This window comes from Mercurialis annua, linkage group LG2, assembly GCF_937616625.2.
Source record: "Mercurialis annua linkage group LG2, ddMerAnnu1.2, whole genome shotgun sequence".
Taxonomy (NCBI): Eukaryota; Viridiplantae; Streptophyta; class Magnoliopsida; order Malpighiales; family Euphorbiaceae; genus Mercurialis; species Mercurialis annua.
Window position 1 is genome coordinate 12,042,440 of NC_065571.1, and position 13,986 is coordinate 12,056,425.

General features: G+C 33.7%; 2 protein-coding genes across 4 annotated transcripts; both read left to right on the forward strand.

The window, feature by feature from the left end:
• The first annotated feature begins 1,432 nt into the window (after nucleotides 1-1,432).
• Nucleotides 1,433-8,191, forward strand: LOC126669064 (peptidyl-prolyl cis-trans isomerase CYP37, chloroplastic). Of its 2 annotated transcripts, XM_050362377.2 has the most exons (13): nucleotides 1,433-1,742; nucleotides 3,142-3,408; nucleotides 3,492-3,581; nucleotides 3,850-3,945; nucleotides 4,496-4,603; nucleotides 4,954-5,003; nucleotides 5,206-5,308; nucleotides 5,389-5,442; nucleotides 5,934-6,092; nucleotides 6,663-6,785; nucleotides 6,879-6,928; nucleotides 7,027-7,141; nucleotides 7,835-8,191. In XM_050362377.2, exons 1-12 carry the CDS (start codon nucleotides 1,554-1,556, stop codon nucleotides 7,136-7,138), a joined length of 1,401 nt encoding a protein of 466 aa, XP_050218334.1. In that variant the 5' UTR covers nucleotides 1,433-1,553; the 3' UTR covers nucleotides 7,139-7,141; nucleotides 7,835-8,191. The 2 variants fall into 2 exon arrangements, with proteins under 2 accessions (XP_050218334.1, XP_055960533.1); XM_056104558.1 differs by lacking the exon at nucleotides 4,496-4,603.
• Nucleotides 8,192-9,346: 1,155 nt separating this feature from the next.
• Nucleotides 9,347-13,963, forward strand: LOC126669068 (deoxyhypusine synthase-like). 2 transcript variants are annotated; one of them, XM_050362380.2, is made up of 8 exons: nucleotides 9,347-9,638; nucleotides 9,891-10,089; nucleotides 10,405-10,572; nucleotides 11,107-11,325; nucleotides 11,555-11,641; nucleotides 12,824-12,929; nucleotides 13,022-13,257; nucleotides 13,468-13,963. In XM_050362380.2, the coding sequence occupies exons 2-8, from the start codon at nucleotides 9,895-9,897 to the stop codon at nucleotides 13,555-13,557; spliced, it is 1,101 nt and encodes a 366-aa protein (XP_050218337.1). In that variant the 5' UTR covers nucleotides 9,347-9,638; nucleotides 9,891-9,894; the 3' UTR covers nucleotides 13,558-13,963. The 2 variants fall into 2 exon arrangements, with proteins under 2 accessions (XP_050218337.1, XP_050218338.1); XM_050362381.2 differs by lacking the exon at nucleotides 9,347-9,638 and having other exon boundaries at nucleotides 9,957-10,089; nucleotides 10,409-10,572.
• The last annotated feature ends 23 nt before the right edge of the window (nucleotides 13,964-13,986 follow it).

Genomic DNA, 13,986 nt, shown 5'->3' on the forward strand with positions numbered 1-13,986 from the left:
AATAAGATCAGTAAATAAGAATTAAACTACACATTTTCTATTATATTTATAACTTTCTTGTTAAGTCATCACAAGTTTTTCTCTTTCTATGAGCTTCCTATTAGAGCTTAAACCCACTTGATAAAAATTTAAAAATAAGTTCCACAATAACTAAAAAATAGAAGAAGAAGAAAATAAAATTTTTAAAATTGTAGATCTTTTATTATTAAAAAAGGCTTAATTACTTAAAAACCACTCACCTTAAACTTTTTTTCGTTTATACCCTGACCTAGGAAAAAATTCATTTATGCCCTGACGTATGTATTTATGTTTCACCTCTACGCCAAGACACTAAATTAACCTCTTTTTATTAAAAAAAAAGTTTAAAATAGTTCTTCATTTTTAACCTAAGCTAATTAGAGTTTAATTATAAATGAATTTTTCTCTAAATGAAGGACTATTTTAAACTTTTTTCTAAATGAAAAGAGGTTAATTTAGTGCCTCGGGGTAGAGGTGAAACATAAACACATACGTCAGGGTATAAATGAATTTTTTCCTAGGTGAGGGTATAAACGAAAAACAAGTTCAAGGTGAGTGGGTTTTAAGTAATTAAACCTTAAAAAAATACCATTAAATGTTTTGATGTTTGTATCTGTATTTAACTTATTTTTTGTCTATGTTAAATAAATTTAAAGATATCAAATGCACGAAACTACAATTTCACTTTTAAAATTACAGTAGTAAAAAAAACAATTCATTTTATTCAATATCTTTAAAAGATCCACTTATAATAATTGCGATAGGTATATATTATAATTCAATAGATTTAGATATTTTCAATGCATAAAGAGATTGATTTAACGATTTTTTTTTTGAAAATTTAGAGATTCAACTAAATAAAACTAAAGTTAGAGGATCCAATTGAAAACATGTAAAAGTTTAGGGACTCATTATGAACTTTGCTAAAACAAAAGCACAAAAAAGAGCGGGTTATTAGCCAAAATGGTACCCAACCTTTGCACCTTGTATCAAAATAGTACCCAACCTTTAATTTGTATCAAAATGGTACCCAACCATCTAACGTTTGTATCAAAATGGTTTTTTAAACAATTTCCGATCACTTTTGATGATGTGGCAACCGAAAAACTAAATTTTTTATAATTTTGCCACATCCCATGATAAATAAGTTTTTATATAATTTAAAAAATTAAAACGAACTCTTATTTTACATCAATAAAAAAATTATTTTTCCGATTGCCACGTCATCAAAAGTGGCTGGAAAATGTTTAAAAAAACCATTTTGAAACAAATGTTAGAAGGTTGGGTACCATTTTGATACAAATTAAAGATTGGGTACCATTTTGATACAAGGTGCGAACATTTGGTACCATTTTGGCTAATAACCCAAAAAGAGCGAACAATATCCAATAGAAAACATCCATATAGGATATAGCATAGATAGATGAGGCGCGCCAAAAGAAAATCCCAGTCACTCACTCGCTCACTCAGAAATCCAAGTAACTACCACTACAGCTAACAAACAACAATCAATTTTTCTCAAGTCTGTGTCGACTATGTCTCTCCCATTATCCTCCTGCATTACCAACTCTCACAACAAGCTTAATTTTAGCCTTTGCATTGCTCCAAAACGCAGTTTTCATTCTACCCATTTCGCTTTCAGGCTCAGTCATGCTTTTGGCGGCGTCACAGCCAATACACCTCACCTTAAGATTCAATGCAAGTCTTCAAAAAGTTACATCAAGGTTGGGTTTTGTTTACTATCTTCTGCTTTTGGTTTTTGATCAATGAAATTATTTCTAGCAAGTTTCAAATGTCTTTAATTAGAACATCAATGTGAATGTAGGTTTTTGAATTGTTGATGAAGTTTGTGATTTGGCTAACAGTATTTTCATTGAGTATTTCTCTCTTATATTTGCAGGTAGTACTATAATATAATAGAATGCAATCTTCTAATCTAGGATGCAAAATTAAGTAAAATGTGTGCGATTTAAACCTCAGCCATCTGGACGCCAAAGGTCGCGGGTTTGAACCTTGGCTACGCCCTTTCTTAATATGGAGTGGTTGAGATGGGTTACTGGCCATTATAGCCTGGAATTACCAGGTATGTGGGCTTGCGGGCGGTCCATATCCCGAGGTTTGACAATGATATTGAGTTTCGGCTCAGTAGAGTGAGTCCTCGTCACAAAAAAAAATAGTAATTGATTATTAGCAAATTATGTAAGCTAGATCTGTTATATTCCATTTTCTTTTGGTGGGTTTGGAAGTTGGGCACATTTAGTTCCTTTCTAAGTCTTGGGTAATTCATATCCTTGCAAAATATTTTTTAGTTTTTATTTTTGGCTATGGATAAGCATATTTTGGTGATGAGGACTCACTCCCCCGGGCGATGTCACTGTCAAACCCCGGGGTGTAGACTGCCCGCAAGCCCACATACCTGACAATTCTGGAATATAATGGCTAGCAGTTTAGTTCCAACCACTCCATTTATTAGACATAGCTTAGCCGGAGTTTGAACTTGCGATCATGGCATGCAGATGGCTGAGACTTAGATCACTAGACCAAACCCTTGAGAGCATTTGTCTTGTAGTTTAGACCCCTTTTTTCGATGTTCATGTCATGGATTAAAGATATGTTTTATTTTCCCATGGTGATCCAACAACAATGATGAAAACTAAATAAGTGTGCGATGTTGCTGGTGTACACTCATTGAATCACTATGCAATTTGCTCTTGTTTGTAAGAAGCTATACCTTGTTTATGGACGTTCAATGGATAATTCTATCTACTTTATTTTTAAATTTTACTTCTACTTCTCATGATTTGCAGAATTGAAAGATTTTACATGTTTGGTTTTAGGTTGTTTTCTTAAATACTGGCTAGATATGTTGTATGCAAATTTCTCAAATTCTACATGTTGATGTTTTGTTTCTGTTGTAGCAGCACTTTTCAAGCTTCAAAACTCTAAATTATAATATATTCAGTAAAAAATATAGGTTCTCCGTTTTCCGTTCGGGCGATTACTGTTTCAACATTTCGTGCTACATTGATTGTCAAGAATATGCTGTGCATCAAATAGCTAACACAGATTTAATTTAATCTACTTTACTAAATGTATTTCTAAGATGGATTTTTGGCTATGCAGGATCTGGCTTACAACTACAAGCAAGATATCACTACTAATTTATGGGCATCCACTTTTGAGCCGGGAATGAAGAAACTTGAGAGTTTTCTTACTGTGATCCTTATCTTTGTGCAAATTTCTTCACCACTACCTTTGGCTGGTTTGGATTTTTGGCCTATATCTTCAGCAGAAGCAGTGCTTTACTCTCCAGACACAAAGGTTCCTAGAACTGGGGAACTTGCTCTCAGAAGGGCTATTCCAGCAAACACAAATATGAAGGCTATACAGGTTATATGACTGATCGAATTCATGTGTATCTCCTCCAACCTCGAGATAATCAAATACTATATACTTTTGCATCTTGCTTCCAGGATTCTCTGGAGGATATTTCATTCTTGCTCAGGATTCCACAGAGGAAGCCTTATGGGACAATGGAGAGCAATGTGAAGAAAGCACTAAAGGTATGTCAAGTTTCTGCTGATATATTGACATCAAAGCTCATTATTTGAGCAGTGCTGCTGCTAATTTTGTGCATCACATGCACCATTTTGTGGAACAAATGTGTTGCCTACTCTGTCTTGTTGTTGTAAGTGCACTAAAAATTCATGTCTTTTTTATTGTAGAGCTAGATGCCACTACTCGTTTTAGTCTTGTCTTTTCCTTTTCCAGCATAAATGTGTGTAAAGTAGGTTAATATGATAAATTTTGTAATTTTCCCTTTTATCTCAGATAGCAACAGATGAAAAAGATTCTATTATGGCAAGTATACCGGCCGACTTGAAGGAGAGGGGATCCACATTGTATGCATCTCTGATTGATGGAAAGGTATGGGAAGGCACTTTGGAAGATTATTAGCTCTTATAGGTGAGAGAGACACTTAGGTAGTGTTTTATCTTCTTTTCTTTTTCTTGACTGCTATTGACTTACTAGAGATACATGCATAATTATGCAGAGAGATAGATTGATAGATACACGTACATACATACATATGGAGACAAGCTTATGACTCCGATTGCTTAAACACTATCCCAATATCAATCATAATTAGTCATGCTTGTAGTGATCAGAATTGAATTATTGGAGTCAGGCCAGAAATTAGCATCCAGTTATTTAAAATGAATAGATGCCTATTTCTTGATGCAGCACTGTAATATGTTACTCTATTGTCTCTGCTACTAGATTTTGAAAAGAAAACTAAATAGTCTATTATTGAATCTTATTTACATAATCTATCCATTAACATTAAGTATCCTGGAAAAGCAATTGGGTCAGCAGCAATTATCTTTTTCTATATAATATTAATGATTTGAACTTTAGTTTCCAGTCTACAGTAGAATTTTAGTCGATTCATAGTAGAGTGCCTATTTTTTGTTAGGGTGGTTTGCAAGAACTCCTCCGATATATTAAGGAACAGGATCCAGATAGAGTTTCTGTTGGCCTTGCATCTTCACTGGATACAATTGCTGAGCTGGAGTTGCTGCAGGTACACAAGACTTAGTAACACTGGATGAATTGTCTTGTGTGAACTGCATCAATGGATGATATATGCATAGAAATTCTTTAGTGAACGTAGCTCGCCATGTTGGATTATGAACCCTTCAATGTATGCATGACATTTGACATTTTTGAGTTAAACAAGCAAAGCATCCATGTTTTTTACTAAATAATATTTTTAAAATTTTAGTTTAATTCACCCGAATGTAATTGAATATTAAACTCATACCAAATGTCATGCATACACTACATGGTCCATCATCCTACGTGTCAAACTACATTCTATTGGAGTGGTTCAGTTGTAAAGGAAACCTCAGTTATAATATCATTTTGTAACAGGCTCCTGGGTTGCAATTTTTGTTGCCCGCGCAATACCTGAAATATCCAAGGTGAGTCCTCATTATTTGTCAGGATTAACCTTAATTTATGCGCTCAGAGATGGAAATTTATCTCCATGTTACAGATATTCTTTTACTTGACTGCTTCCTAATATGCAGTTTACTAAGTTGATGTGTTTTTTGTGTTCAAATTTCAAAGTATAATTTTTGTGTTATCTATTTAATGAAAACTTTGTACTACTATGCTTTGTAGGCTAACAGGCAGAGCAACTGTTGAATTTACTGTTGAGAAAGCTGATGGTTCAGCATTTTCCCCAGAATCCGGTGGTGAACCGAGAAAGACTGCTAAAATTCAGGTTAAAAAGTTTTCCCCTTGATCTTCATGCGGGTAAATGATGCCATTTCTTTTCCCTTATATAATTTGAAATGGATTCAGGTCGTTCTAGATGGATACTCAGCACCATTAACTACTGGGAATGTTGCAAAACTGGTAAGGTAGTTGAACCACACTTCACCTCTATGAAGTTTTTGGTTTTCAATGAACTTTTTACTACACTTAGTATGCATCCAAGTTATAATTCCACGACAAGCAACTACCAACTGATGAAAAAATGGAAATGGCGATTTACTATCATTCTATGCTGCGTGGAAGTAGAAACGTCAAAATGGAAAATGTTAAACAAAAAACGGCAATATGACATCTCTTATAAGAATATGTTATAAATATAAAGTTTCGGAGTTCTAGAAGTGTTTCCAAAAACGGAAAAGAAATGTTGAAACATAAGATTCGATAAGTTTCCATGTAACATAGCTATATCCTGTCTCTTTAAAATTTGACCATTCTTTAATATATTTTTTCCCGATATAGATAGGTTCTCAAAGTCCAATAGTGTATTAGATTTCTAAACTAAAAATGTTTGCAGTTAGTGGACTGTAATGCGTTTTTGATTTCACATGAACGATTAATTGATTATGGTTCAGGTAGTTGATGGGGCATATGATGGAGTAAAGCTCAGCTGCACTGACCAAGCTGTTCTCACAGAAAATGGGAATGACAAGAATATTGGTTATAGTGTTCCCTTAGAAATAAAGCCATCAGGTCAATTTGAGCCCTTGTACAGAACAACATTAAGTGTACAGGTAAAAATATCAGTCTTTGTTTTATGCATAAATAAGAAAATGCAGCTAGCATACAGTATTCATTTTGTTTTCTTTGTTTACTGTCAAATAACTGATTTTATTAGCACTAACACACTTCATTATGCGAATGCTCATTCTACTTAAAGTGTGAATAAGTGCAGATCCATTTTACCTTGTAGATAGGACCATAGGGGTGTGCGTTCGGTTCAAATCGAACCAAACTTTAATTTTGAAACTTTTCAGAACTAAACTGAACAGATTTTTTTATAATATTTTTAAATTTTTCAATCTAACCGTATCAAATCAATTAGATTGGCTGATTCTTTTGGTTCGATTTTTTTTGATTCGGTTTCTACCAAAAGTAAACAAATATTTTTTACGTCAAAAATCAAACGGAATCGGAAATTTAAATTATTTTTCCGAATTGAACGGTTCAGCTAGGTATTTGGTTAATTACACACCCTACTTATAGAGGCCATGTCAAAAGAAAATGAATCAACTCATAGTGCAGACTCTTATGTGAGGCTCTAACTATGGTTTTATTATATCTAACTACTACCATTGTGATAGGATGGGGAGTTACCGGTGCTTCCGCTATCTGTTTATGGAGCAGTGGCAATGGCTCATAGCGAGGTTTCGGAGGAATATTCAGCACCACATCAGTTTTTCGTCTATCTCTATGATAAAAGAAATGTAAGTAAAGTCCAGCTTCATGTTGAAAATATAATTACTTGTATTACAAGAAAAGAAAAACTCCAATAATGACTGATGCTGTCTGTTAAATAGTCTGGATTAGGAGGCTTATCTTTTGATGAAGGACAGTTTTCAGTTTTTGGGTATGTCTCTTTTTACATCATTACTAAAAGCTTGTCATTAATTAATAATTAAGGTGCTAATAATTATGAATTTACTTTATAATGTTTTGTTTGAGCAGATATGTAACAACTGGGCGAGACATCCTTTCACAGATAAAAACTGGGGATGTCATCCAATCTGCCAAATTAGTAGATGGTCAAGATCGCCTTATATTTCCCAATGACAACTGACTTGTAAGATATCCCTAGTTATGTATTTTACTATTTTTCGTATTAGTATTTTTCATTTCCGTGCAACATTAATATTTGAAAAATGGACGGAGATTATTCAATGTTTTCAAAATTTCGCATACCCAAAGCTCTATCATATGCCAAATTCACCTACATTTCTCTTCAACTGTTCTTTTTGCATTTTCGTTGTCTCTTCTCATCTTCTATTTTATTTATATAGCGTTCCGATTCCTCCAAAACTTATTTCTTTTTTATAAATCATTGTATCTAGATTTTTTTTTTTAAAATATGGAATTTATTTCAAATGACATGTAATAATTATATATAAATGCTTGAAATAACATTTTCTTTATTTGTTAAAAATGTCATTTGTATGTATTATTACTTTTGCTTTTGAATATTAAGTATAGTGTTTGTCATTATTAAAAAAGTTTGTTACCATCTTAAAGTTCATTTGCAAATTCCATTAATTTTACTAGATTTTAAACCAAAATATAAAAGTTCTATAGGATTTTGAAAATTAAATTTCAAATGAATTCTAAAATAGATTAAACACAAATATATTTCTTAAAATTACACACATTTGTTAAAGATGGGTTTGATATTTTTAGTTGGTAATTTGCCAATTTGGCTTTGTTTTCAATTTCCTGAATTCTGATCTTTAGTTTCTTTAATATATATGATGGACATGTGAAGAAACGGAGTGGTGTTTTCAATCATGGAGAGGCTTTGTTGGTGGGGCTACTGGAGTGGAATTTGTGGAGAAAGAAAGACAATTTTACTACAAATTTGAAAAGAACAAAACAGTTGCGGAAAGGTGTTCGATTTTTTTTAATTATTTAGACAAAAAATAATGATAAGCGAGCGAAAATTTATTTCTTTATAATGATTGCGGCTCATTTAAGCCCTTGTAGTACTCAAAACTTGTACAAAATACGAGATGTCTTTTATGCCGTGCACATATACGTGGCTTAAATGAGCCGACAATCGCCACAACGATTTAAATATTTATTCAGTTTTCACTGCAAATCATATACATTCTGTTATATTTTAGTACCTGCCCCCGAGCTAAGTAAATCTGGTTTACTTCCCCTTTAAGTTTTCGTTCGACTTGGGAAGCAATCAATGCATTTCCTACAATGTGGAAAGTAGTAATTCAAAGTTTAACCCCCATGGATTCAGGATCTTCAATGCAACTCTTTTGTTATCTCTTATTTATTTGGAAATCCAGGAACAATCTTGTATTCAAAAATCAGACTAACCTAGTCTCAGAGGTCATCTCACGACGTTATTCCGCCTTGGCAGAGTTTCAAGATAGTCTAGAAGATGATTGTCAGTTTGTACCCCCTACAATTCAGCATAATCCGCCAATAAGTTTACCTATTAGTATCCGTAGGGTTTTTTTTATAAGTTATCCTGTGATGCAGCAGTGGACAATAGTGCTCAATCGGGCTTTATAGCTGTTATTGCAAAAAATGATCAACTATCTATCATTGTCAAGTTCTCTGCTGTGTTTCGACATATATGGGATCCTGACATTTTGGAGTTTCTGGCTCTCCGAGAAGCTCCCTATTATTGTCTACAAAAAATGTAATATTTTAAACATGATTTTAAAAATGTAGACTTAAATATAAATAAAATTATAAATTATATTGTATTTTGAAATTTCAATTTTAGTTTAAACTTTAAACTTTATTTTTCAATTTAAATTACCGATTGAAAAACACAATCAGTCGATGTTATACTGAGATAAAACACCAAAATCCAAAAATAAAAAGACTTATGGTTTTTAATGACAATATCATACACCGATTCATCGAATTTTTAATCGATATAATTTAAATTTTAAAAATAAAAATATAGTTATATATTGGCCCTCTCAAATTACTTAAACGTCTAGGTTCGCCACTAAATTGAATTTGGCAAAAAAACAACATACGTCATGAGTGAAGCTGATCTGTAACGATCTTTAGCTCATTTTCTATTAAAATAAGCTTAAAAAACAGACAATTTGCACGGTACAAAAACGACTCTAATGTTGAGACCGATGCGCAAAAATGGTTCTAATGATTTGAAAAGCATAAAAATGACCCTCAATTTAACGGGGAAATTTAACCCCATCTAACAGGGGGTCTAAATTTTAGTTTTCAAGATATAAAGGTTATTTTTGCACCTAAAATATCATTAGGGCCATTTTTACTCCTCGGTGTCAACATTAGGGCCATTTGTTACCTTTTCCCTTCTTTTTAACGGTGGCCGTGCTTAATTATGGTTTCTCTCTTGCGGGTGGCTGCCACCAGTGATTGCGGCCAAAGTTCAGCCCAAAAGCCCCCAGCTACCTTATATAACCTGTCATCCTTGTAACTCCGGCCGCCTCTGGAGTTTCAACAGATAACTCCTGTTCTGAAAGAGAAAAAGCCTGGGGATTTACTTAACAGTGTCTGTTGGCTGATTTGAAGGATTATAGAATCTGCTCTGCACAATCTCAAGTATTTCTGAGGTATTGAATTTCAGTCTGATTTTCCTGTAATTCTATCTTAAAGTTTGCAAATTGTTATTGCTGTTGTTTATTCTAGTTGAAACTATGTCATCTATCAATGCATTAGAGAGTTGTTTTAGCCCTCAATTATTATTATTTCAATACCCAATTACTCAAACATTTCATAGCATAAGTTCAGTGTTTCAGAAATGCTTTTCTAGTGTGTATAATTTGTGTAATTTTATAATGAAGTAAATGTTTCTTATCTCCTAGATTCATGGAGGAGCAGTTGCCATCATCAGTACACGCCACGGTTTTCAAAGAGTCCGAGTCCCTTGAAGGGAAATGCATTAAAATAGAGGGCTATGATTTTAATCAAGGAGTTAACTACTCTCAGCTTCTTAAATCCATGGTCTCCACGGGGTTTCAAGCATCCAACCTTGGTGATGCCATTCAAGTTGTCAACCAGATGGTTAGTTCACTTCTTCGGTTTATTTTGAGCTCTTCTCATATAATTTAGATTTGATGTACACTTGTGTTTTGTGGCGGACTTAGATATTTTTTATAAGGCGGACAAAATTGTATTAGAAGTTTATAAAATTGATAAAACATAAATTATAAGATGAACAAAACGGTGGTAGAATTACATTTTTCATTTTTATATTAATATTTTTAAAATGACTCAAAATTATAAGGTGGTAAATTGCCCACCTGCTCGTGCTCTCTTTTTTTACATTTATTGTTGATTTTCCTTTTTGTTTTGAAAATGTTTAATGCGTGATTGAAGCTAGACTGGAGGCTTTCTGATGAGGATGTTACGGAAGACTGCAGTGAGGAGGAAGGGGATCCAATTTATAGAGACTCTGTGAGATGCAAAGTGTTTTTGGGTTTTACCTCAAATCTTGTTTCGTCTGGTGTTAGAGATACAGTTCGCTATCTTGTTCAGCATCATATGGTCAGTGATTGATGCTTTGATATGATTGCCTATTATTGTTTCACATTTAAATTTACTTTAAAATATGTGAAATAAGACTCTGTTTTGTGTATTTGCGTGGTTTTTTTTGCTTAAGTACTTTAAAGAAGACAGTTATTTATACATGTGTAGTTTATGTTGAGCACGAATCTTTGCTAGAGAAGTAGAAGAGTATTTTTAAATGCTTAAGTTGAGAAGAGGGGAACTAATAAATCCAAAGCAGAAGAGTTCTTGTGAAAAAATGGATTTTATATATTGAAATGGTTGGTTAAGAGGTGAAAGAAAATGCAAATGTAAACTGGAAGAATTGTTGAAAGTTTTGGTCCGCTTAAATAATGAACGAGATTTTCATTAGGGGTCCTCTCTGTTGGTGTTAATGATATTTTTAGTTGATCTTGTGAAGCAGTTGAATTGTCCTGATAATATTTCTACTGTCCAAATTCCAAACTGCTGATCGCGCTCTTCCCATATGTCTGAATTTTAAGTACAAAAATGTTGACTCTGATATGACTGTAGGTTGATGTAGTGGTTACAACTGCTGGCGGCATAGAAGAAGATCTCATCAAGTGCCTTGCGCCAACATTTAAAGGTGACTTTTCCCTGCCCGGAGCTCAATTGCGCGCAAAAGGTTTGAACCGCATCGGTAATTTGTTGGTTCCTAATGACAACTACTGCAAATTTGAGGACTGGATCATTCCAATATTCGACCAAATGTTGAAAGAACAAATAGAAGAGGTATTTCCATGTTTCTTTATCAGAGACTATCCTTTGGCCAATACTTATCCATCAATATCCTAGAGATGCAGATATGCTTATCTTTATTATACTAATTTCTTATAATATATTACCCTCATTGCTTCAGATCCTTTCCTTCATTCACTGCTGGATTTCATTTGGAATAAAAAACATATTAACCTTGTATGAGAAAATTAAGTATCTACCTTGGGGTTTTTCTGATTGACAGAATGTCTCATGGACACCATCTAAACTGATTGCTCGCTTGGGGAAGGAAATAAATGATGAGACTTCATACCTTTATTGGGCATACAAGGTGTGTAATCAGCTTTAGATTGATTTTATTTCTTTCGTACCTCAGTTACATATATAAATTTCTTTTTAAATTATGAAATTCCTAATTTCTTTTGCCCTTTCCATAAAATGCTGTTTGTATCCTTTCTAAATTTTATTGTTATACATTCTGCTGGTTAGCATTTCACAATCATTTGGACTTGTTCCCAGAGCCACCTTGGTTGAGGGAGGGAGAACTAAAACCAAATGTGCTGGAAAAGCACACTACAATGTATTTTACATTATACTTTCAAATTCAGTATAAATTTTCAACAATTTCAAAGATCCGGCAAAAAGCATTAAGTTCTTGCTTGTTTCGATATTTGATATATTGAAAATTTTGATAAATTAGACTTTCGTATCTAACATGTTTCTTTTAACAGTTAATTTAGGATAAATAGCAATATGTGACCTACAACAAGAGAAATAACGAGTATGCAAAACACCAATTTCTTATGTATTCTAATATTTGCTCTCTTGGAAGTGGCAAATAGATCCACACACCTTAATAAAAACAATCTTTAAGTATTTTCTATCACATCATGATGTACACCTTGATCACAGAGCAAAGGTTTACCTAGGATAGTGTGAGTCACTTGTATAGAGACAATATGAAAAAATATAGAATCATTATGAGCACCATATTCAAAATAGCAAGACAACAATGTGTTACTGATAACAATATTCTATTTCAAGCCATCATGTATGATTCTAGATGTGGTTCGATTGAAAGTTTGAGGCACTCAAATATCGTTGTGGACACCGTGTTCATGCAAACTTCCACCATCAGTTATGAGCTCTTTTCGCTTGATCTCCACATCTAACCAAAGTTTCAAATAGTAAAATTTGTTTGGAGTCCTTTTCAATTTTAAGGCTGCAAAAACGTTTCTTACAATACATTAGAGAAAAGTAACAACATGGCTTATTGCATATTATCTAGCAAAGTTTTTGTGAAAGATAGAAGTGAGTTAGCTTCAGTAGATGGACAGTGGGGTGGCTAGGATTAAAAACCTCATAATTTAAGTGGGTAGTAGGCAGAGGCTTTTGGCACTACTTTGTTATTGCTGTACTGTAGCAGATGATAAGGTGTTCTTTTTCTTCTTATTATTATTACTATTATATTGGTCTTTTCTTGTAATCCAAATTTTATTTGGATAATTTGCAGAACAGCATTCCAGTATTCTGTCCGGGTTTAACAGATGGCTCTCTGGGAGACATGTTGTACTTTCATTCTTTTCGTAGCCCAGGTCTTATTGTTGACATTGTACAAGGTGATTTTTCCTGCTGCAATGATATTCTTGGTATGATAGTTAGCAACATAGAACATGAAGGCCCTAAAGGATCGTGAATCTATTTTTGACAGACATCAGGGCCATAAATGGTGAAGCTGTCCATGCAACTCCTAGGAAGACTGGAATAATCGTTCTTGGAGGGGGCCTTCCTAAGCATCACATATGCAATGCCAATATGATGCGTAATGGTGCAGACTATGCTGTTTTTATAAATACAGCACAGGAATTTGATGGGAGTGATTCTGGAGCTCGTCCTGATGAAGCTATATCTTGGGGAAAAATTAGAGGATCTGCTAAAACTGTCAAGGTGTGTATGACTTCCCTCTTTTGCACTTACGTTATCAGTCACACTTGTTTAATTTTCTGTCATTATTGATCATAAGCACTGCAACACTTTGTTATTATTCCCTGCATCTAAGGGTGGAGTTGACTTTAGTCTTTAGAGTTTTGTCGATCTAATTATAGCTGCAGCGATAATATGACTTTAAGTTACTCCCTCCTTTCAAATTGTAATCAGGTACACTGTGATGCGACCATTGCTTTTCCCCTACTGGTTGCTGAAACATTTGCCTCGAGAAGAAATGGATACATCAAGAACAAGGCTTAATAGTGAGAGCGGGTGCAGAACCACTTAAAAATTAGGATTCTTACATAAGACATACATTCTTATAAAATATTTGTAGGTAGATGATGTTTTCAGATATCAGCCTTGGTTTGATAACTAAGGAATTTAGATCGTTGTGAGGGTCATTTTCCCCACAAGTTCACTGTGACTGCTTATGTAGCTTATAGTGATCAGTTGTTAAGCTTAGAAATAAATATCGAGTCTGCGTCTCGTTGTCTAACTCCTCAGTCCTTACTCTCGGTATTATTACCAAATGCACTGCCACCAAGACAACAAGGAGGGAAGCCGTGTGATATACAGGATAATTATTTCTTTCTCACTTTAGTCTAGGAATTTGTAAAACATTTTTTTTCTTAATGAAAGAGTGAAGATAGAACTTGTTCCCTAATTGAAGCAAGTTTATCTTGATTG